Below are 25,104 nucleotides of genomic sequence, written 5' to 3'. Positions count from 1 at the left end.
CAAATAAATATGCATGACAGCGGCCTACCTCACACCAGAGATAATCAATATTCTGTATGATGATCACACGGCCAAATGCATCGGTTTCTGGTTTGTAGCCACATTAATACACACTTTTATAAAGTTTGGTTCTTCATAAAGTCAGTAGCAGGTTAATACCATTGTTGTTCCAATACATAGTTTCACATGACGAACAAATATATACATATATATATATCAAAAATGGCTAAAAAAATATATTAAGAAAGTTACATTTCACTGTGTCAAGATGTTGACTTGTGTCACTGTATTTAACAAAGTCTGTAATCTTTCAATTTCATCCGTGTGGATTCCTGTAAGGGGTTCGGTAACAGGGTGGAGTTGGCTATTGGTCCATTACAGTTTCCTTATTCAGCTATATCCTATCCCTACTCTAAATCCTGCTGCATCTATACTTTCCATGAACACACACACAACACACACACACACTTCCGTTGGGCTTCCGTTCCGTAGTTCCATCAGATGTCCCATACTGGCCTTTTATAGACATGTTGAGATCGCAGAGATATCCTGAGAGATAGACGTGAAGCCACACACACACACACACACACACACACACACACACACACACACACACACACACACACACACACACACTGTATATAGTGATAGGCATACACTCTCAAAACCCCAAACTTATAAACACACACAGTCACCTCCGTACCTTTACACACACAACAGTTAAGAGCCCACAGACTCAGTCGTTGACACTATTGCAGCAGAAATGCTTGTTCCCACGCACCAGACTACTGAGGAAGTGAAAACAAGAGCAACAGGAACCGCCACACCATGAGAGGGAGGGGTGGGAGAGATGAGGGTGCTAGGGAGAGGAAAAGGGGAGGGAGGGAGAGAAGTGAGACCAGAGGTGACGGCAGGGAGGTAAAAAGACTGATGGAGCGGCAGTGAAAGCCAATCAGAAAGAGACAGTTGGTCAAGTTGGCATGACTCAACGTTACAATTTTTTAGGGTCAGGCATGCGGGTCAGAAATTTACAAATTGTTTAACTTATTACAAGGTATCAAATGATAACAAACACCAAAGTTAATTGTCATGTTTAGTCTTTATGTAAGTAAATTAATCTGGAGTTTTGCCCACATCCTCTTTATGCCACTTGCCATCATTTTCATGGGATAATTGCAGAATTGATATTGTGCATGTGCAACTCAACAGAGATGAGAAGGAAGCAAGATGACTCACTCCTTAGCTACTTGCATCATCCGCTGCAGATTAAAAAGTGTTTAGTTTTATTTTTTTTATTTTACCGTTTTCACCTTTAGAACGCCTTGGCGTTTTACTTGCCTCGGTTACGCGGGCAATCCTTATTGTTGACCTCTGTAGAGGAGAAAGACAAAAATAACACAGAGCCGTTGAGAAGGAATTACAGAGAGATTGTGCGAGAAAGTCTGAAATAATCTGTGTGTGTGCAAGCGAGGCGAGTGTTTGTTGAGTGAGGAAGAGGAAGAGAGAGTGACTGAGAAAGGTGGCATTAAAGGAAGAGGAGGGGTGAAGGAGGCGATAGAAAGACTTGTTGTCTGTCCTTTGATCTACAAAGAGAGCCGCGGGCTGAGAAACAGGAGGAATGTGAGAGGTTGAGACACGTTTAAAGTTACCCTCCACTGGCTGTGTGTGCATGTGTGTGTGTGTACATTTGTGCATGTGAGTGAAATCGGGTTGGTCAGTATCGGGTTGTACGCATGCGTTAAAATGCAGTAGAAAACCACATTTTTTTCAGTCCCTTTTTCATCAACTCGTATGTTCTCACACCTTAATTCACGACTGTTATTTTGTTATTATTTTGCACATTCTGCTTGTTATCATTTGCAGATAACCACAAATATGCACAGTGTTTTCACACAAGCCATGAAACCCTGACGCGCAGATTTATAAACATGTACAAATGTTACGTGTCTATGTGCATTTCAGCTGTGTGGCTTCATTTGCATTTGTGTGCTGTCTCTGTGCATGTACTGTTTTTTTTCGTGGTGACAAAATAGGTTTTGTGTGTCCCGCCGTTTCCCCCCTCTCCCTCCCCTCTCCGGAGACGAGAGGGGAGCGACAGAGAGAAAGAGGGGTGGGGGGGCATTCCATAGGCACGCCAAGACATTCCGAGGGAAACCATCCCAAATATTTCCCACTGTGTGTGGCGAGGGCTACGCGTCTCCTGTTACACACACACGGTTCCAGAAAGTACTAAAAGCAAATACACACACACGTTGGGTGAAAGCGTTGCTCACACACAAACACTCTCTCCGCCACACACACATTCAGACAGTTAGTGGGTGCACTTATGAGAGACCGATGAGCAGCCTGAATGTCTTTTTGTCTGGAGGGTGAAGGGCTGTCGCTCTGTCTGTCTGTAGGGGATCCAAATCAGGAAAGGCCATTGTGACTGTTGTGTCACTTCATTGTGTTGAGTTTATGAATAATCATAAGGCATGACTCAAATATCAAGCTGCTCAGAGCTGTAACCTTTTCTGTGTAATGGGATGTTGACTCTTTTGAGTCATAATTCATGAAAAATATGAGAGTGTTCCTGTGTGCTTCACTGGCAAACAATGAAAGGGGAACAGTGGCTCACACTAATGAAGAAGTCCTATGCAAATATGCAAATCATTAGGTCTGGGTGATATGGTTAAAATCACTGTCCTAATATAAGTTAAATATATACTGCTGATGGAGATATAGCATAAATAAATACAAAATCACATATTGTGTTAATCATATAATATAATCAAACTGAAAGTAGTCAACTGTGTTCCAGTGTTATACCTTACATGAGCCCAAACTCTTTGTATCTATAATTGAAAAAGCGTCGGCAACTAATGTGTAGGTTCTTAGTCCCAGCTTGGTCAGGAGAGGTAGAGGTATGTCATCATAAGATCATATCACAATATGGCTGTTGAAAGTTGCTAATTGATAGTAACATGATAAAACGTACTGTGCATTTTGCGCATGTGTTAAAGAAATACTTTTCCCACAAAAGGACCATTTGTACACAGATCACTCACCATCTGTTACCTTGAATTCTTAAAGGAAATCTTTGTGTTTCTCGCATGCCTCAACGGTGAACGAAGAATCAAAAACAGAGATTGAGGTTGTTTGAGGAAAAAGCCTTTAGTTAGAATGTGAAATGCTGAAATCACACTGTTTAATGATTAGGAATCCCTGTTAAGATAAAAGCATAGATACCAACATGTGATAGCTGCACCATGTGCTTAGTCTGCTGTTGTGAATAAATGTTGACATTGTGAGAAGCAGACAGTTTCTTTGGGGGTGGGGGAAGTGGTGTGAAAATCCCACAGAACAATTTGCAGAAAGAAACCTGTGAGATGCATCTTTAGTATCCCTGACTCATTTTGAAGTTGATTCTTATGTCATGGCTGACAGAGCAGACGCAATAGCAGATACGCGTACACATGCACACAGACAGATAAGGTGGAAGATGAGCCATCACTCACCCAGCATCTGGTCTTTATGAAATCATGCCTGCTCTTTTTTTCCCACAGTCTAGTTGGCCCCAGGACAGCACAGCAATGCAATGACACCTCTGTGTGCAGGTGCATGCATGATATGTATCTGCATGCTTGTGTGTGAATGTGTTACTTAAGCACCACTGAGGCTTCTCTTACCACTCAGAGGGGCGGATGAATGTTTGTTAGGTTGTTTATAGGATATTTAATTACACATCTAGGAGTCATTCAAGAAGTGATAATTTGTTCAGAGGACAGTTTTCTGCTTCTCCCAACTGTATGCACGTATCACTTGATCACACCATACAGGTGTTGTCAATTACATTTTTGAAGCTCCACTTAAATGGAACATTGTGTTAATTAGCCTTGATAAGTAGGTAGCCTATATGGCTGTCAATCATAGGATTTGTTTTACAGTTGTGCAGTTGTAAACCAGAATTGGAAATATAGGCCAATTTAAGCACCTGCGTTGTGCAATCTGTATATTGAAACATGTTCAAACAACGTCTTTACTAGTTTGTGTTTCAACTGCCTAAAAGAGCAGGTATACAGAGAACAGCATTCATTTTTTTTTAATGTCACCATTTGAATATACTGTAAACTGTGTTTTTTTTAAATTGACCTGCTGCTCTCTAGATGTGGCCGTAGTATTTCTATCTCTCTCTGCTTCCAATCTCAGTCTCTTATTCGCCTCCCCGCTGTGTTGTACCACATCTTTTCTCCCCTGTTTGGTTTCTTTACCCTTTTTTTTGGTTTATACACATCATTCATGCCAACACATTTGTGCCTGGTTGATGATTTCAACTAAACACGCATACAAATACCATATTTGAATCTCTGATTCACATTCAGGTATCAGGTTTCATGTATCAACATTAATATCATATAATAACAAAAGAATAGACTTTCCATTTGCCGTGTCTTGGCGGGTACTCACAATCTACTATCATATGCATATCACAATTTGTATGCATATCACAATACGCATATACCTTCTTATAAGACACAAGGCCATAATTGTATGCAAACATGGATTTTACAGTAACACATTATTTCATACAACATTTTGCGATTCACATATCCTTTTTCAGTTGTTCTCACCTTCTCTAATCCCCCCTATTCCAATTTCCCCTTTTTTTTCACCCCAACATTGCTCCCTCTCGGTATCTGTTTTCTCCTTCTCACCCTCTACTTGGCCTCTGGCCTTCTCTCTCTCTCTCTCTCTCTTTCTCTCTCTCTCTCTCTCTCTCTCTCCACCACCGTTCTCACCCTGCCTCCCGCTCCACTCCCAGTCTCACTCTCCTCCGTTTCAGATTAGCCAAGGCGAGGAATCCGGTGCAGCCGGCAGCTGGAATGTCCTGTTTGTCTTGCTGTGTGTGTGTGTGTGTGTGTGTGTGTGTGTGTGTGTGTGTGTGTGTGTGTGTGTGAGAGAGTGAGAAGTTGGTGAGGCTGGTGCTGCTTTTTGATGTGTTCCATTGTCTGAGAGCCAAGCTGCTTCCTGTCCCTGCTTTCCCCATAAGCCTGAGAGAAACAGAGAGGAGGAAAAAGAAAAGGGAGAGAAATTGAGAGAATACATTGCAGGGACAGGTTGAGATGGAGAGAGAGAAGCAAGGAGGTGGAATAAGAGGGAGTATGTTGAAAGGGGAGATGGGGGAGATGGCTAGGAAGACAAGGATGAGAGAGGAAGTGATGGAGGGATGGAAAAGGGAGGAAGAGAGGTGAGAAGGAAGGAGAGAGAGCTTCAATAGGGCTTTTCCTCCAAACACCAATACAATGAAGTAGTGCGTAATTTCCCATGTCCCCCACACCCACACACAGACACACACACAAAGTTTCTCAGTAGTGTTATAGCTGTATTCACTATATTCAGCCAATTGCACTTGAGTGTTTATAATTTTTCTGTGGTCTGTGGACAGCACAGGCAATTCAGATACAGAGAGGATGAGAAATGATGAAGAAGAATGAGCATAACGGGGTGATTGAGATGAGGCAAGAGAGGCAGAGGAACACAATGTCTTGTGTGTAGCGAGAAATGAAAAACAGTTTTGAGAATTGCTCAAAATTACATTTGCGTGCATGCTGTGTATGTGGTACATTTCCCTGTGAAAATGTGGACGTGCATAAATCATTCAACATGTGTTTTTGCGAGTGTGTGTGTGTGTGTGTGTGCGAGCGAGCGAATTGCTGGCCGGTGGAGGGGTTTTGACGGGGCAGAGCAGAGCATTCCTGCTGGGTGGTGATGTCATGAGAACTAGCTCTCCGCTCGCAGACAGACAGCCCTGTTTATGTTCCCCTCCAGAGGAGAAACCACACTGTGTGTGTGTGTGTGCGTGTGTGCGAGAGAGAGAGAGAGCATGAATGTGTGTGTCTGTCTGACTGCGTTATTGGCTCATGGGGGAGGTGGGGAAGCCGAGAGGCACTCGAGAGGGTCTACTTTCCCCTGCCGCTCAGGGAGAGGGAACCACTTACTGATGCCTTCCTCTAAAAAACATACACAGAGTAAGAGGAAGTTTCTCATGTTTTTCAGAGTACAGTAGCTGCGCAGCCAGACCTCGCTGCTCGGAGTGATTGCCCTCTGCGTCTAAATATTCTCCTTTGGGAGGCAGAATTCTTTGCAACGTAATAACAAAGCTTGGGTCAGCAAATGACAACAGCACCATGCAAGCTATTAAAAATGCATTATTCTTCACTGTGTTGTATTCTTGGCAAATATGTGCATTTTTTGTAGGTCCATAAATCAGGCTGAAAACCTAATGAGGGCACGCTGAGTGCTAGAATATATGATACCATTTGCAAAAGTAGGTCAAAATCTGTTGATTAGAAAATATTTGAACAATTGGATTAAAGCCCCATAAAGCGTGTGTTCAACTATCTTGTCTACAAACTATCTTGTCGCAAATAAAGATTACCCACAAAATGTGCTTCCACCAATGAGACGGAAATTAAGTAGGTAACCGTAGGAACATTTTGTGGGAACTAACTTCGGCAATCGTGTTTTCCTCTCCCAGACACTGCTGGTATGATTGTCTTTGTGTCTGTGGTCATGGTATAATGGTTTCCCTTGCGATAGTGAAATGTGATCTTCGGTCTTTGCAGCTTAGTGAATCATAGATCATTCTCCCACACTCAACACGCTGTGCAACATAGCAAACCATCCAAACTCATTCTGCCTGCGCTGCACACAGCGAGGATGATAAAGAACTCTTGTCAGCCGTGCTAATACCTGCCAGTGAGAAATAGCTGAGAGGTTTAGGGTCGTTATTATCACAACCCTGTGGCACACGGGCCCACTTTAGTAGCTTGGGTAACTCCTCCACATACAGTCATGCTTTGGAGGCAGCCATGCTTGCTCACATGTGATATTACAATTGAGTCCTTTTGGCAGAAACCCAATGTTTTTAACCTTCTATTTGCTGTGACTTCCAGGAGAGAGAATAACTTGATTGTAGGTTTGAGCCAAGAATATGAGGGTTACATCAGTTTGTCTGGAGGCAAACCACTTTACAGGCCAACATGGAGCCAGTCTTCTGTTCACTGATTGATTCAAGACTGCTTACAACCCTTTTGTTGTCATTCTTCCAAATTTGAAGTTAGGATTTTATTTCGATTTCACTACGTGACCAAACTGCATTGTGGCACCCAGCTTTAGGATGCAAAACTAAAAGTTTACAATTGATATGTGGCATATTTTTTTCCCCACATTTAGGCTCTAGTAGGCATTTTATTGTTAAAGACAATATCTGAGAAGAAAAGATGCCTCGGCCTCAGCTGGTTTGTGCTTACAGTGACAGCTTTAAGGAGTTCTAGGAAGCGAGTCATGTTATCCTTCCCTGCTGTGTTTTGCTAATGTTAGGTTATTAACTGCATAATTTTAGCTACCTTTTAGTACATGATTGCTGCCTCTGTTTATGCTGAATGTGTGTGGTCTGTTGTGCGTGTTCTTAGAGTCACACAAGAGTAGGGGTATTGAAATTCTGTGGTTGAATGTGTCTTCCTGTCTCCTTGTTTATAGAGTTTTGTGACGATATGATTGGCGCTGGGTGTGCCTGCTTCAACGTACACAGGCATTGTGTGTATGTTGAAGCAGGCACACCCAGCGTGCGAACCATGACAAACCCAGCTGGATTCTACCATTAACTTATAATGTAAGGCTCCTTACATTCTTGTTAATGACTCATTTGATGAAGTGGTTCTCCAATATAGGCAGCGTTGTTCAGAACATAGATAAACTAACAGATCGGCATCAATGCATTAGTTTTGGAAAAATTTCATTGGTGTTGACACACTGACCATTTGTAACCGCCGGATTTATTCTATTCAGAAATTCAGGGAGCCTTCTGCACTGTTTCCCTGCAAAGTATGACTGGTTGTCATTAGACAACCAGCATGCCCTTCTTTAAATCAGAGGATAGGTGGTTCGAGCCCCGGCTCTGCTAGTCCATGTCGATGTGTCCTTGAGCAAGACACTTAACCCCTAATTGCTCCCCGTTGCTGTGTCTACAGTGTTTTGAGCAAAAATGTAAGTCGCATTGGATAAAAGCGTCAGCTAAATGTAATGTAATGTCAGTAGACCCTTCTGGCGACGGCAGAACGAACATGTATGGGAAGGCTAAGGGCGAGGGGAGATCCACTAGTTAATCCTTAGTGAAAGCGGGTAAACAAATATCCTTATACATGGTCAAGTAAAGTCTATGTGCGGGAAACTCTGAAAAGCAAGCGATTCTGGTCCACAGGAACCATAAGCCCTGTAGGTTTATTTTCTAGCATCAATCAAGAACTGATTTACTCTTTTAGTGCCACGTGAATGTGTTTAATGCAAATGATGGGATGGAAAACCAGCAAGGTGGGAACCTCTGACCTACGCAGCTTGACAACAATAACCCTGCACCCTTTGTGGGCTGAGTTTATTTTTTAGACACCCCTTCCTATGTGCACGCTGTGTGTTAGGGCAAGCGTGTGTGTGTGTGTGTGTGTGTGTGTGTGTGTGTGTGTGTGTGTGTGTGTGTGTGTGTGTGTGTGTGTGTGTGTGTGTGTGTGTGTGTGTGTGTGCGCGCGCAGTTTCCAAGAATGAGTTGTGTAAACAATTAAATTTAAACCTCATGGAGACAGAGATAATAGATGGTAACCCCCCACATAGTCTGTGGTTTGTGAACTCAACCACTGTACTGTGTGTGCGTGTGTGTGCGTGTGCATGCACGTGTGTGTGCGTGCGTGTGCACGCACGCGTGTGTGGATGCTCCTGGGATATACTGCTTTTTTCGCTTGTCTCTGATGTGTGGACCTGTGTACATCATCACTGCGACTCTGCTTTCACAGTTTATGTTCTGGGTGTAGGTCTGTACATTCTGTGAGCATTCTTTACATGTCTGACCTGCGCTCGCGTCTTGTTGTACTGCTTGTACGTGCATGTGTAGGTCTTGGGAATGTGAGACCAGTTCAGCCTTAAAACTTTTAAACTAAGTCTTGTCGTGGTTCTTCCCAAAGCCTGCAGTTTGCGTGATGTGATGCTATCAGGAGGTTAGAAGTCTGTTTGCTTTGGGAGCTGCAGGCTTGGCAGGCACATACACGCACACACACACGTTCTGTGTGTTGTTCTCTTTTCCTCCTCTGTTACTCACAGTCAGATTAAAGGAAAAGTTCTTGCCGGGTGGGAATGGTCACAGCCAGGACCCCCCACCCCAGGGAGCAAAGAGGTAGACGGCTGGAGAGGTCAGGCAGCTTGACCTGGGAAAGGCCTGAAAGAGCAAAGGGGGCTGTGTAGATAGATGGATTGATAGAAATCGGAGGAGAAAAGAGGCGTGAGAGAGTACAGAGAAGAGATAAATATGGTGAACACAACAGAGAAAGTAGGAGAAAGAATAAACGGATAGATACTGTAAATTTAGGGATTGGAAGATGATACACAACTTAAGGCCCATGTGCCAGGTGGCATGACGACCATTTCTAATTCACAATTGCATGTCTTTGTATACTTTAATTTAAAAAAGGTGCCACAGAGCTTAAACAAGTATATAATTTGAAACATAGATCTTGTTTATAAAAAGAAGTGCCAGGGGATAGAGAGGTCTGGGTGAAGTCCAGAATGTCTTTAAATCCTAAAAATGTCATCCAGTTGCAGCTATTAAATACTTGAATAAAATACCATATGTATCTGTAATTACAGGCTTGGTTACAATCCTTGTGCCAATGTAGTTGATAAGTTAATAAATCAGTTAATTTGAAAATAAGGATTTTAAAAGAAAGCCTTTTACTGTTCGTCATTTTATTGATACATATGATTTATGTTACTCCCCCTAGCCTCCTTTCATTTTACAAAATTGTCCCCTGGGCAAAGCAAGCCACTGAGAGACACGCAGGATATAAATGGGATGGAAAATTTTACCCAAAGTAGGTAAAAGAAAAAATGATGATGCGCAACTTGCGTCTTTTCCCCATTTCCTCCTCCTCCCCTTTCAGGCCAAGGAAAATCACTGTCTAATGTTTCTCACAGGAACTGCAGTCCAGCATTTTAACTGATGAAGTCTGAGAATTATGTTTACATGTGTGCAGCATTTCCAATGCATCAATACGAACATGCCAAACAAGTGTGAGCAGTTTAGATACATTGTCATAGTCATTTTTTATTTTGTAATCCTCTTTTTTAAGTCTCTATTCGAGCTGTGATGTTATCATTGCTGGGAATCACATCTCTCACACCCTTCCATATTTTACTATGACAAAGGGCCCAGTAAGGCGATGATACACACACAATGAAAAATCCTATGGTACCAAATACACATAATCAAATTAATTAAAAAAACAACGGCTATAAATAAAGGCTTGACCCATTTTAGATAAATGCAATGAGATGATAAAACTGAAGAGTGACCATGATTACAGGAAAAGGCAAAAAGTGAATATGAAATTGTGACATATCACAATCAAGATGTTTCATTGATTGAAGTGTACAAACCTCCCATCCCCTGGTATTGATTAAAAGTTACCATTACTATTTGCTAATGTTTAATGTTAAAATACCAATCATTTCAGTCATCTCACTCTTCACTTTTAGACTGAATGCTTTTGTTTGTGTGCTCTCAGAGGTACATGGTTGCGGGTGTTACTGGGTGTGTGATGGTGTAATATTAGTGTTGTTAGGGTGTGAGTGTTTGTGGTTACGGGTGTAGCCTTTTTGCGTGGGACGCTTGTGTCTTAACTGTTGGACCGTTAAAAGTGTGTGTCTATGTGTGAGAAGGAAAGCTCTCGGTACGTCCCACCAACTCAAATCAAATTGCCGTATCCATTGATCAATTAATGTTGCAACTCAAGCCACCCAGCGTCCCCTTTGTGACGATGGAAACCAGAGGTGACTGGAGTGCCTGAGTACCTGTCTGTCTGGCTGATCCCATGGACCTCCGACACACACACACACACACACACACACACACACACACACACACACACACACACACACAGGCCTCCTTGGATGCAGCGAGCCCTTTCTTTCTTTCTTTCCCTCCATTTTCCTGCTGTCTATTTTGGTCAACTGGTGGCCCGTTCCCACAGTGCTGCTGTTCCCATGGTTATCGCCGCGGAGATAGCGAATGGGGGTTGGGGTGGTGGGCTTGACAGGGAGCGGGAGAGACAGCGTTGCTCTGTTCGAGGAGATAGGGGACTCTGTGGCTGGAGGGGGTGCGGGGGGTGGGGTGGATTGGGGTGGGGGGTGAAGTGTATGGGGTTGAGAGTGTGTGTGATGTGTAGCTCCCATGAACATCACAGGTGGCCCGTGGGGATTAAGGCAATGGGATCTCATTAGATCCACAATTTAAATTTAATCTGCGGGTTGATATTCATATCTTCAATTAAAAACATATGTCGTATGTATTTTGAGGCATCCGTCATATTCGATGTGACGCAGACTTGCAGATACGGTTCATGATGTGGGGTCTAAATCGGCCTCGGATATGAACATGTCTTTCTGACCTGATGTGAGACTTCTTTCTGAGGGTAGATGCTACTTAGCTTAGGTGGGGTGCAAAAAGAGAGGTGGCAAAGGAAGTGGAGGGGAAGGGAAGGGTAGGAGCCAGGACCTGGGAAGGGGGGCGGGGGGTGAGGGCAAGCGAAAGGAGGGATCAAGGGAGGGGTGCGGGTGGGAGTGCGGGGCTCAGAAAGAGGGACGGATTCAGTTCCCACACTTCTAATTACTGTGTCACTGGAGACTGAAAGGGGACTGCCCCTGGCCCTAGGGAATTTGCTGGGACCGGTCGCAGAGAGGGAGCAGCGGTGGAGGGAGGGAAGGGGGCAGAGGAGCGGAGGGAGGGAGGGAAGGAAGGGTGGAATTAAAGTGGGTGTATGACACAGGAACTCTCCATCGTTCTTTCTTTTGGTTTTACCTCATTGCATTCACACTAGAGGTGAACCCCTCTACTGCGAGTCCCATCCCTTCCTCTGCCCTAATACCCCAACCTCTCACCTCCGACCCACTTCTCCTCAACCTTCCCGTACCCTCCTCCACCTCGATCCTCTCTTTCCCCTCAGCCTTTGTTCACTATCATGTACTGCTTCCTTTTTACCCCCGCACCCCCTCTTCTTTCCTTTTTTTTAACCTCCCCCTCCACCTCTCTGCGTTTCTAATGCTGCGTTCTTCTCCCGTGTCTCCTGTTGACATGAACAAGGCTCCCAGAGACTCTTTGATGTGAGTTTGAACACACACTGATGTCTTATTCTGCATCATTATTGCCACTTAACCCCGAGCCCTTTTGCTCTTTTATTTGCCTTTATCTCACCCATGTGTGTGTGTGTGTGTGTGTGTGTGTGTGTGTGTGTGTGTGTGTGCGTGCGTGTCATTTTAAAACGCACATCTTTTGCTCTATCTTCTGAGCGTGCACACTAGGCCGGAGTTTTAGAGCACCGAAAATGCTCCCAAGGACGAATACATTTGAAAACTCTGATGTTACCTCCTAGTGTGGATGCATAAGTTTGGAAATGATGACGTAGCAATCTCGACGTGTCCTGCCCTGATTCGTCACGCCTGTATCACGTGACCCTTTTCCGGAAGAGCACAAACAACAGCCTTTATTATTGGATCGACTACCAGTGGTTAATTCAACATGGGTAACCGATTACAGGCGCTGCTGACCTTGTTTTCTATATTGGCAGCTGTTGTGCAGTTACATTCTGCATTTCATAATTCTGCTACTGCCGACATGCAGGAGGCAGCTGTTATTGGAGCGATTAGCGAGCGGCATGTCCAGCCCTAGGAAGCAGACTTTTGAAGTTGTGGTTTGCGGCTTTGAGCGGGGCGATGTACACAAATGAAGGCCTTTTCCTTTTCTTATTCATGCTTATTTTGTTTTGCACAACTATTGTGAAGTCCACACAGAAACTGTAAAGGAACAAAATCATGAATTGCACTCCAGTACAACAGGGACTTCAGCTCTATAACTTATATAAGTACCTACAAAATGTGTCTGTTTGAGTTTATAGAGGCAGATTTTAGAAGATCACTACCTTTTCATTTTTAAAGACCACTATAGTACTCTGTCATACCAATCTGCTTCCTGTTTATTCCAGCACCCACATGCCCCAGTGTACATGAATAGTCATGTGAAATTTGTTGTTTGTTTTAGTTTGGAAATAATTTCTAAAACGATGCCAAAGTATTGGTCTGGATGTAGCCTAGTAAGACAGACATAGACATAGTGGGTGTGTCTGTCTGTGTTGGTCCACAAGCTCAGCGGTGGTTTGATAATGGTTTGAAGCAGTAATGATGTCTATCTTGCTCAGCATCTCTCTCCATTGTCTCGTGGACCAGTTGCTCATTTGTGGTCCCTGTAAATCACATTGTCACTCGGCTTACTTACTTTTTTTTATAGGACAAACATCAGCTTTTTAATTGTGCACAGACGTTTTCTTCTTGAACCCATTTCCTGGTCAGCTGAAATATTGATCCACATTGAATGTGGGTTTATGGTGTGAGTTAGTTGTAAGGAACAAGTACCTGTTCTTAGTAACCTCCTCAGCTAAATGCGCCTATTGGGAATTTCATGCTTATTTAAAACTACTAATGGCCCATAATACATTGGAGAAAAATATATTTGCCCTGGCAAACAAATGGCCTGTTTTTAAGGTTGTAATAATCAAATGTGAGCATGGAAGCTTAGTGGGTGTATAATAACTAAATAATATATGTTAAAGGGTCTATTACAAGCTAACGTTGGTCTCAAGCACTTCTCATGGTCTTCATTCAGCGAAAGAGCCCGAGGATGACTTTAGTCACGGAATAACAGGTGGTCATATATGGAGGGGACATCGTAACTCCTGGGTTTCGGCTTTGCATATGAATGGGCTCCTTGATCTTTCTCTGCTAAGTGTTATTGTAAATATGTCAAACACCCCCAGAATTGGTTTACCACTGACTAAGGCTGGTCGAGTTTATAATGGCTGGTGGATCTAGTCCTAAAACGGGGTGTCTGTGTCCACATGTTTGTTGACGTGTACAGTCCATGCTTACAGTCCAAGGACATGAGCAGATGAAAATGTATATCACACAGACGGATGCAGAAACTATACATTGCTGAATACTGCTTGGGGTGTTGTTGCTCTATCTGAAATAATTATGCACCAATGATGCAACTATTTGCCCACAGAAAAGGATAAAGTTGTCTCCCTTCGTCTGCCCACTTACTCCTCAAATGGCAACAAAATGAAAAGCCATATTTGTTTCATAGGGATCCTGCCTGGGTGCTTTATAAAATAGAGACATAAAGAAAACAAACCAGCACCCACCTGTGTGAATCTGACCATCAGTGTATGCCTCAAACTGCAGAATTAGCCAATTAGAAGGTCACCCAGTCTGTAAAATGATCTGTGGGTACCCTGACCCAACGCTGACACCTTGTCTGTCAAAAAATGAGAGCCTTTTCCTCAGCGCTCCCTGATAGCTTTTAACGAGAGGACAGACACCACAGTCACCACTGTCAATATTTATCGTGGATGATTCACTCTGCATTACAATAACATTCCTTGCATGCCTGCGTGCCTTTACATTAGGAAGAGATGAGAGAAAAAAGGAAAAGTGAGTGAAGGGGAGGAGCGAGTGTATTGAAGTAGTGAAGTATGCGCCAGCAGCGATAAACGTTGAGCAAAGGAATCTGCCGATGGCTCTCCTGTGACAGAGCCTTGTGTGTGTGTGTGTGTGTGTGTGTGTGTGTGTGTGTGTGTGTGTGTGTGTGTGTGTGTGTGTGTGTGTGTGTGTGTGTGTGTGCAGATGAAGTTCAGGTCGATGGATTCAGGTTGAGTGGGTGGAATTTCCGTTAAATGCGTGTGGGTGTAGTGACAGTTTGAGAACTGTTAGCGCATGTCGAGGAAAGCAGTGGATGTCGTAACGATATCGGGTTGAATGGGTGCATTGAAGGCACAGGGGGACATTTGGAGCACCATGTCTGCCTCGAAAAGACAAATGTTAACAGTTGCATGGATGCTTTATTTTGGAGCGAAGCAGTTGTCTTTATTGCACATATGACAGCACCACAACACCCACCATCTGTCTCATCAACAAGTGTGCCTTCTCAATGAAAACAAGCAGAGAAGGATCACAGAGTTTGTGGCTTTTTCTTGGTCTTCAATAAGGTTGAGAACAATTCAGAGTGCTGTTTTGTTTTATTGATAAAGTAAAGATTATTTGTTACTTCTCAGGCTAAAACCAAAGAGTGCTGAAGTGTTTCTCTAGCTTCTGTAAGGCAATTTCTCATTTACTGTTTCTTTCAGTTGACCTGCTTTTTGTCCATATTCCAAGCTACCTGCTACCTACCGACCTACATAGCTGTCCACTACAGCATTTGTTTTGGGGGGATTTGAATGCTTGGTGAATTATTTTGTTGGTATTTAAAACTACAGCTACCAAGAAAATGTTTTAACGTAATGTACATAACATAGTTTGTCCCGTAGCTATCTTTTATCAACTCTTCCTTCTAATGCCATCTTTCCAACTTATTTTTAGCAGCAATCTCTGCTTTCTAAAAAAGTCTATCTAATTGGTTGTGGTTGTTTTGTTTTGTTTTTTAAGGCCGTCTATTGCTGTCTAGACAAATTAAGTGAACAGTTGAGCAAAGTCATATTATGAGGATGGATTTATTTATCATTTGTGTTGCTACAAATGTCAGTTAGATTTTGAATGAATTTACCACTGTTTGAGTCTTTGGCTCATGCATGAATATAATTAATGTGAATTAAGATAATTACACATCTAGAAAGAGATTGGGGATCCTCTGCAAGTTTATTTTGATTAGGGCGCAACTATTATTGTCAAAATCAATATAGCTGCGGTTTACTTTTTTTCCACAACTTTTTCCACAACTTTTTTTCCACAACCATAAGAATTGTGTTGTCTAACACCCAAAGACATTCAGTTTATTTTATTAAAATACAAAAAACAGGTAATCCTCACAATTGGTTGCTACTCGACATGTAAGAAACATTTGTAATTTTTGCTGAATAAACAACAAAATGAACGACGATAAATCCAGAAATAGTTACAGATAAATGTTCTGTCGAACCCATTATTGGGCTTATCATTTCACCTTTGGCTGGTCGGCTCCGTCTGAAGCCCCGAGCAATTTTCAGTTTTCAACTCAACCCGACACTGACATTGGAATTAACTGCTTCAATTGAAAAGCACATTAGGGCAAGTGTTGAATGTTATGTGCCACCCAACACATTGTCCCTCCAACTTAGAATGTTTAGTCTGGCTGTTTTAATTTCAACTCATAATCCAAAAAAGCAACATATCAATAGAGGCTGGCCGGTTGTTTAATCCATCTTTTTATGTTTCCGAGATGAGCTGTTTTTATCCCTCTTCAAACCCCTCTGCCCAGTGAGCAGCATTGTCAACGGACCTTTTCACTACGTTGTTCTCCCTGGCTGTTTGGCTTAGACCGGCCCCAGCTATCCGGCGTCTGAAGGGAGAGAAAAAAAGGGTTCTTGGAGATGGAGAGAAAGGAGGAGGTTAGAGGTGAGCGACAACTAGAGAGAAGGAGATTGAAGGGAACACTGGGAGGGGGTAGATGGAGCTTCAAGCAAGACATGGAGCAAGAGAGAAGACATAGGTGCAGTTGGGAGAGAGAGAGCGAGAGAGAGAGGTCGAGGTTGAAGGTTGAGTGGGTAAAACCCAGAATGAACTGACTGTGCCAAGCCAAGGGAAAGCATTAGAGCTATTTGTGTGACGGCTAGACTGTTATCTGCTAGACTCCAGACTATTATCTTCTTCATTACCCCTTTTACTGAGCTCCAATGAAGAGGGAACTAAGGGGCGAAAGAAAAGGCAAAAATGTTGAGGCCAAGTGAAGGGTGAGAAAATGGTCGGAAGTGGAAAACAACGTTGACGAGAGAGAGAAACAAAAAGGGATTGAGCAGGAGTTAAACAGACTGAGGGAGCGGGACTAACCGAGCAAGGCAAAGGTTCCTCTCCATATTCTGAAGGGCGGAGACATGAATGCATTGCTGTGCCTCGTCCTGTGTCGCTACTGATGACCTGTCACAACTCCCAATGTATACGTTGAATGGGATAGTGAGAATTAAACAACCAATATAATACATTTTACCTCAGTAAGTGTATTTATATTGCACTTATCACAGACAAAGGTCACAAATGCTGTACAGGAGTCGAGAAAACAAAAAAACTAAACATAAATTAAACCAAATTGACCATAACAGGGGCCAAAGCATTACAACAGTTAAGAAAGCATAATAAAATACACACAAAAACGGTGCAGTAAAATACACAATAAAAACAATAAATAAATAAAAACAGATAAAAAGCCTACCATAACCTAGTGTTGTAGCTACTCTATCCTATTACAATAAAACAATTTGAGCAGTTAAATTGATACAAACCAAAGAGATCTTTACATTTAAGTCAACCACGTATAGTGTTAAGACAAATATACTTCGATGAACATGTACGTGTCTCTAATTTCTAAAAATAAATCAAAGTTCAACCACGTCAATTATGCATGTAGAGGCTGCATTTTATAAATGTAGGACATGTATGATTTCACTGAGAAAAGATGAAAGCATAATATAAAGGGAAATAAATAGATTTAAACTCTTAACCTGGTAGTTCAAAAGGAAAAGTTATTATTGGCAATAATTAATGGATGTTGGCGCACTGGGTCGCGGCCCTTCAACCCCCAGAGAAAAATAAAGAGTAAGGCACAAGGGTCAATTAGGTAGTGTTGAAATAATAAAGCAACTTGACATAGAGGCCATAACACATCTGTCTCAGGTGACTTGAAGTTCACTGGATTTGTAATATTTGTAATGAATGCAGGCCAATTTACATTTGGTTTATATTCTAGGAATATAAACCAAATGTAAATTGGCCTGCATTCATTACAAATAGTGTTGCATTTATGCACAACAATCAAATGAACAGCAGGCTTTCACAGTCATAGTTTATGCAAGACAACTGGATGCAACCCTGGGAAACTCAGGGAAGACATAATGGGACTTGCAGGTGAAATGAGTGGGTGACTCAAGGGGAAGAGTGTGCGCGTGTGAGAGAGTTGCACGTGAGTTTTTACATCTTCTGCATGCCTGCGAAGTAAGTGTGAGTGTATATGTTTGTTCATGTGTGCGAATGAAGTGAGTCAGAGGAAGGTGTGTGTGATGTCAAGCCCAGACAGGCTCTGCTGTGGTCCAAGTTCAGGTTGCTGTCAGGTGGTAATGGTTAGTTAACAGAGCTGGTAATTACCTCAGACTGTCGGGCTGAGACACTGGCCAGATACCCTCAGGATACTGTGGGAAAGTACATGTGTTTAGGAGGTCACTGCAGTTTTTCCCTCATGCTCCTGCTGCAGCAGAAAAGTGGCCCTGCACCAGGTGTTTTGATACAGTATGTACAGGAAGGATTTTCTTTTTAAAAACTGCCTAAACTTGGTTCTTTCTTGTTGTTTAATTCATTATATTTCCCAGTGTTTTTAGTGGAATCCCATCTCTCTGTCCATTTCATTATACACTTTATTTATTTCATTTCTTAAGTAAACCATTTTTCGAGTAAATTTAGATAAACAATAGCTCTGAATTTAATAAATTATTTACCTGTGCACCCTCAGCTACTACCAGCTACAAACCTCTTTTTAATTAAAAGTCAATGCATTTCTGCCTTCCAGTAGGTGTAATCAGTAAAGAGAGTGTCATGACTCCCTCTCACCTCTTTCATGGCAGATCGCAAACTGGTATTCAGACTTTATTCAAACCACTCAAACATCACTCGATTTAAGAATTGACACTGACATGATGTCAGAGTGTTAAATGAAGCAAGATGTTTCCACTCTTTCTGCTTCCGTCTGCCCAGCCAAAGAAAATGAAAACAGTCACTTTGCCAGAGTTTACATGCCTAAGTAAAAATCCATGTGTGAGATTGTCAATTGTTGTTGAACGGTTAACAAGTCACCTAGCATGACCTTGGGACTGTGTGGGAAAGCAGAGAAAAAAAGCCAGTTAGCTTCTCCTTACTCATCATTTTTATAGTAGTATGAGACTGCTTTTTCCAGTTCAGCGTGCCATCTACATCATTTCACAGTGGCAACAAAATGTTATAACAGAATGATAGAGCACAAAATATGGCAGAATGTCCAGGACATGCATTGCTGGGAGCAAACAATGAATCTCTGAGGTTTTCTTGGATGAGATACTGAAGTTTCTAGAACAAATATGTCCTTTTCTTATGTATTGTGTATATTCTTTAGACCACAGCAACCTTGATTAGTGGAATCAAGTATTTTTAACCTCAATTTGGATTATAAAATGTACATTGAGACTAAAAAGACAACACTTTCAAAGGTAAATGATGGTGCAGTTCTTCCTCCACTCTCGCTCTCCTTCTCTCCAGTTCCCACGCTGCCCCTTACCTGACACAATTTGAATCAAATCACTTGTGCCCAATTGGCTGCTCTGACCATGTGACCTACATCGGCCCTAAAAGCACCGCCTTTTGAGATTGGTCGAGGATTTTCCCATGGGAGCTGCCTACAGAGTGTGAGTGTGTGAGTGTGTGTTTGAGAACGTTAGGGAAAAATCTCCCACCCCCCTGCCTCCTTCTTCCCCCTCCCTCTGTTTCCTACCTCCTCTCCACTATCCCCCTTTCTCCTCTTTTTTTCCACCACCTCCCATCCTTTGAAACACAGTATCACACTTTAGATAGCCTTTGTTGTCACGGCAAGGAGCATTCTTTCTCTGGCGCGGCCACACGGAGTGTGAGAATGCAGGAGGTTCCCTGGAAAACAGAATGAACAAAAGACTAACGGAGTAAGAAAATGCACCAATGTAGCAACTGCCCAAAACTATATAGAGTATGATACAAAATAAGATTTTATTTATGTTTGATTCTTTCATTTTTGTTCCTTTTTGATCTTAAGGCCACAACACACACAAAAAAGCCTGGTGAGAACATTGACTTGTCGCGAAATATAATTTGTTTGCAAATGCAGTCGAACTTTGAGAAAGAAACAATGTCCGTGGAGCTTGGTCGGTACATTTAGTGCCGTGGGGAGAAGCATGTGAGCTGCGGTTAGAGAAGACATGCATCCAAAAGACGCTTGTGTTCAAATCACAATCAATAACATGGCGGTTTGGACCAGTTGCATGCAGCACTTCTACAAAAACTTTCTTTTTTAAAGTCCAGACTGTGGTGACTGACATGTTGTTCTTCTTGATCACAAACATGATCATTTGCCAGTAAACACGCCAAACAATGATGGGTTTGACATCCCTATCAGTGTAATAATGCTTTCTGTTTCGCTAGACATGCAGAGGACGCACCTTCATACGTTTATTCGTCTTCAGCTCTCTGTGGCAACTGCGTGACTGAAAACTCCAGTAGTTGAGTACTGTGGAAAAATCATATCCTTCAGCAAGCCCAAAACAGAAAAATATCACACCGGGTTTCAAATCTTAAATGAAGGCCATCTGTGTTTATTAAAATATAAGGCACCATAAAACCACCCCACTGTGACCAGGCTCGTTTCGTCACGTACATTTCCATGAGAACCGTTAATGCATATTTGTTAATATCACGATAATGTGTGTTAACGTCACTGCGACGTTTGTCATTATGTATTTTCTAACGTTGCACGATTTCACTTTCTTCAAAAACGTCTTTGTTTTATACATTTTGTCTTATCGATCTCCGCAGGATCTTTTGCATTCTTAACGAGCAGCGTTTTGATTAATTGTAGATTATATGGAACTACTTCCGTGTGTGTGTGTGTGTGTGTGTGTGTGTGTGTGTGTGTGTGTGTGTGTGTGTGTGTGTGTGTGTGTGTGTGTGTGTGTGAGAGATGCTGTGCGTGTCTGCCTTCCCTGTCTGTGGCTTAGCCTTGAGAGTTCAGAGCAGGTTCTGGCTTGCTCTACTCTGGGAAACTTTGAGCTGAGCAAATAGCTGGGTCTGTTTTCCTGGCTGTCGCCACACTTCTATGTGTGAGCCATGTGTATGTGCTGCTTACGTACGTGTGTGTGTGTGTGTGGGGCAGAATACAAAAGAGGAAAATACAGAGTGCACTGACGGAGAGATGCGCTTCATTCCCACAGACGACAGGAGATGACACCTCTGCTATTCCCACACCTCCACTGTCTCGCCGCTCTGTCCTGTCCCGGCCTCACTTACCACAGAGGCAAACACCCTTCTGCATGTGCACACAGAGGAGGGGGACTTAGGGTTGCATTTCTGAGTTGCAGTCTTCATTTAGGTTTTCCTGGATGAAGAGAGAGCGAACTGGCTTTAAGTGAGCCCGTCAAGGATCTTGCTTTGTGAGGTTTGATTTACAGCCCTCCTCTAAGTGGAATGCTGTTTGCTGGGTGGAGCTCAGGTGTGTTGACAAGGCTTTTAGCACTGACATGCTGTCAGGATGGCTTACAGACGAGTGTGTGTGTGTGCACGTTAGGGGCCGGCAAACAAGAGGTCACTAATGTCCCACCGGGGAGACCTTTACCATGGAGAGCCAGGACAGCATGGACATGTGAACGTCACTGAGGCGTAAACGCTGTCCACACGCACACTCGCACACACTGATCGGATCTTTCTGTAACACTTAGCCCCTTTCACACCAAAGCGACCACGGAGGAAAATGTCTGTGTGAATGGGTCAACAACACATATTTTCGTGCTCTTAAGATCCTGAGCTACACACAGTTTTAACGAAGGTGTGAAACTTTTCGACAGGTGATCTCTGGTCACTATTGTTCCTAAAGTTAACCTACAGTTTCTCACCCATTGCTGCTTCATCTCCATGAACAGATTCTGCACAATATACAGAATCTGTAGGCAACGGGACAAGATTTTGGTATTGGAAGCGTTCTGGTTTCCGTTTGTAGTCGGGGTCGTTATTAACAAATCAGGTTCGAGCAGGCTTCGGTTGAATGCAGGTGTACACATTGGCAGAAATGCAATCTTGGAATGGACTGGCTATTGTCCGACAATGATTTATATTTTTGGTTTAAAGTTAGTGTTAACCGGCTACTTGTGAAACAATCTGGTCGTACACGTCGTCTCTGAACTCCAACCCCAGTCTCTCATCTCGAGTTGCTCATGACCCTTTAAACAATGAGCAGCCCAGGGAAAATTCATAGTTTTTTTTTTGTTGTCTTTTTTAAAAACCAAACACTCCCACTTCATGCATCACTGGCTCAGGTGTGCCAAAGTGAGATTGTAGGCAGAGTTTTAATTTCGCTCTCAAGCTTTTTCCCACACAAACTAATTCCGTCACTTTTCATGTCCAAGCGCAACACCGTAAATTCCTATGAGGAAAGATTGTCTATGAAAGTGTGCTGTTTTTTTCCTATTTGAACGGTGTTATTGCGACTCCCGTCTATCGATGACACTAGGATTATCACCTTGCCTTCAGGCTGGAGCCGTTTGGAACGGATATAATACACCTTTGCCAGACGTCACCCAACTAGTTTCTTTCAAGCATAACCCGACTTTTGCAGTATCTAAAGCTTCAGATGCTTTGCATGAACACTGACCAGTTGATATGCCCGTGACCATTAGGATGCAGGTTTAGTTTACTTGTGTTCAACATCCACTCTTCATCCACTGTGAAGAGATAATTTTAGTCTTTAGGCTGCAGTATGTCTAACATATTTCCTTTTTTTCCTCTCCCTCGTGTTTTACTCTTGGAAAAACTGCTAATGGCTGTTTTCATCTGTTTGTCCAGGCGTGTAACAGTGATCAGTACGCAGCGGTGCCCAGAAAGGACATGGTCAGGATGCTGAAACAGAAAGGTCAGTCAAACATTAGTGGAGTCCTTGTTGTGATATAATGTCTCAGGATGTATCTACCATCACTTCTTATGTCTTCGGTTTAATGCAGTTTGGAAATGGGTATAGCTCACTCACTTAATTAATTAGATGTCTGTATTTTGTTTGTAGGATTTCTGCAGGGCCAGGACAACATTGACTACACACAACAACAGGAAGAGGAGACGCTCGGTCACATTCTGACCCCAAGTGTGACCCCTGAAATCCCCAGGTATGTTCAGTGTCAATGGGCCCCCCTTTCAGGGCTGGACCCCGACACCCTGACCTTTCCCGGAGGGGCACCCGTCCAGCTCCACGCCGTGCCCCCTGCCCTCCTGCCGAGGATATCGCTCTTCTATGTCTGCACCAGATGTGGCAAGGTGTTCTGGGAAGGCTCTCACTTTGGCCGTGTCCTCTCCATGTTTCAGGATGTCTTGCACATTACAGACGAGGACACTGAAGCAGCTGCGGCTGCACAGCAGAACTGACATTTTGTCGAGCTACTGCTCTTTACCTGACCTCAAATATTTCCATAAGAATAATTTAAAACTTTTAGAACTGTGTTCATCAAATCAATTACATAATTTATTTCCCTTTTCTAATTGACTTGATAAAAGTGTAGTAATAATAAGAGGCGTAAAGACTGAATTCATCTGACATCACAAGAGACACACCAACTTCAAAACCTTTTGAAATAATTGGATTTCCTGTTCAGCATCTGATTTTACATTTGTCATCCCAAAAATCTGATTCCCATACTCTCAACAGTTTTAAATATTTTGTGTTTAAAGTTAAACGTTTTAAGTTTAAAGCTCAGTGAACCAAAGACGGGTCAAGCTTTGATCGAGTTTTGACTTAATTTTTGTTGTTGATTGTATTCACTCATTCATGGTGGATATATTTTTTGGGATTGTATTGAGATTGTTTAAATTGTTACTCAAGGACTTTCCCCTCAGCAGGAATTTCATCCTATCATCAAACTATAAAGTTTGTTGCTATTTTATTTGTTTCGTTATTTTATTGATTTGATTTTAAAGTTGCTGGGCTAAGTTCTGTGTCATTTTTTTAGCAGTCTTTGGTACTGTATATTTCCATTCTCTGTGATTTCATCTGTATCATTTCTTTAATTATTTAGCTAAAAGCTGAATATGTGAAAATAAAGTGCTTTTAATTTCATGTATCATAGTGTGAGAAGTCCCATTTGTTTCTGACAGTGTACAGGTATTTTATAAATTCACAGGACAGGTGGTAAAGGATCAAGAGTGGACAGCATGAGCATCAACACTGATGTCTGTCAGGTGTAACACTGACATGTGGGGGTTTGAGCCCCGAGGCTGAAGAGCAGACGAGTCGGTTTTCTCTCAAACATGAAACATCATCACAGGTGTTAGCATTTGGAAACAAATCACACAAACACACCGCCTGAATCCCTTCACGTTTTCTCATACCTTTATTTACAACTCTCCTCTCCTCTGCACTCCACATTGGATTTGTGTTTTTGCAGAAAATAACATTGCCTAAAAGAGTTTAAATCCAATGTGGAAAATTATGCAATTAAATATGTTCTGGTGTTTTGTTCATAGCAGGTGTTTTATTGAGACTATTGGAAGGCTGTTTACACTCATGAAATCTGAAGAAACCAGAACCACAGACATATTTTTGCTTGATTTAATTGATCACTTTCATCAAAAAGCCACAGTGACTTCCAAAGACAGTTCAGACTGTGAATCACGGAGGTAAATGTGTTTTCAGTGCGTATGAATCACAGCGGCTGCAGAAGGAAGTCAGAGATTTCAACCTCTGGATGATTCAGTGACCCTGGACAATGATTAACATTTCCTCTAAGTGTTTAAAGTGAACGCATTTCTCCAGAACTTGTGCACAATAATCTAAACTATCATGAATATGGAGTATTCAGATGTAAAGACTTTAATGTGTTAAAGCTGAAATTCTTGGTTCACCAACTTCCCATGCTGTCAGTTTACAGCGAACTCAGCTGCTGCCAAATCTTAATCAAAGCAAGTTGTGGAAAGAGAAGTTACTTTGGAAAGAGGTGTTATCTAACCAAATGATTGTGGAAGAAGAGAACAATTTTCCACATTACACGTGTGAAGAGCAGGTCAGGACCTCAACATGTGAGTAATGGAACACCCTCTACCACATTGTATAACCTTGGGTGCAGTACAAAATGAAGGCTTTGGGCTTTTTGTTGCAGTAAGTAAGTGTTAATAATGCCGTTATCTCTGAGGACTTCATGAGTATTGTCACTTCCTAAGAATAGTGTTACACAAGTGGGTGTCCATGGCTTAATATGTGAAGTT

At 42.4% G+C, this 25,104-nt stretch overlaps 1 protein-coding gene across 1 annotated transcript in view; it reads left to right on the top strand.

Moving 5' to 3' along the window:
- Window positions 1-23,953, top strand: part of exd3 (exonuclease 3'-5' domain containing 3) — a gene marked incomplete at its 5' end in the record, with an annotated part of 35,166 nt that extends 11,213 nt beyond the window's left edge. The window contains 2 exons of the mRNA XM_079234936.1: window positions 22,702-22,768; window positions 22,916-23,953. Of these exons, the coding sequence (XP_079091062.1) occupies window positions 22,702-22,768; window positions 22,916-23,271 (423 nt within the window). The 3' untranslated portion in view covers window positions 23,272-23,953. The remainder of the gene's footprint in view (window positions 1-22,701; window positions 22,769-22,915) is intronic.
- Window positions 23,954-25,104: the final 1,151 nt, after the last annotated feature.

Source organism: Taurulus bubalis (genome assembly GCF_910589615.1).
Source record: "Taurulus bubalis genome assembly, chromosome: 19".
Classification (NCBI taxonomy): domain Eukaryota; kingdom Metazoa; phylum Chordata; class Actinopteri; order Perciformes; family Cottidae; genus Taurulus; species Taurulus bubalis.
This window is presented reverse-complemented; position numbering and strand designations above follow the sequence as displayed.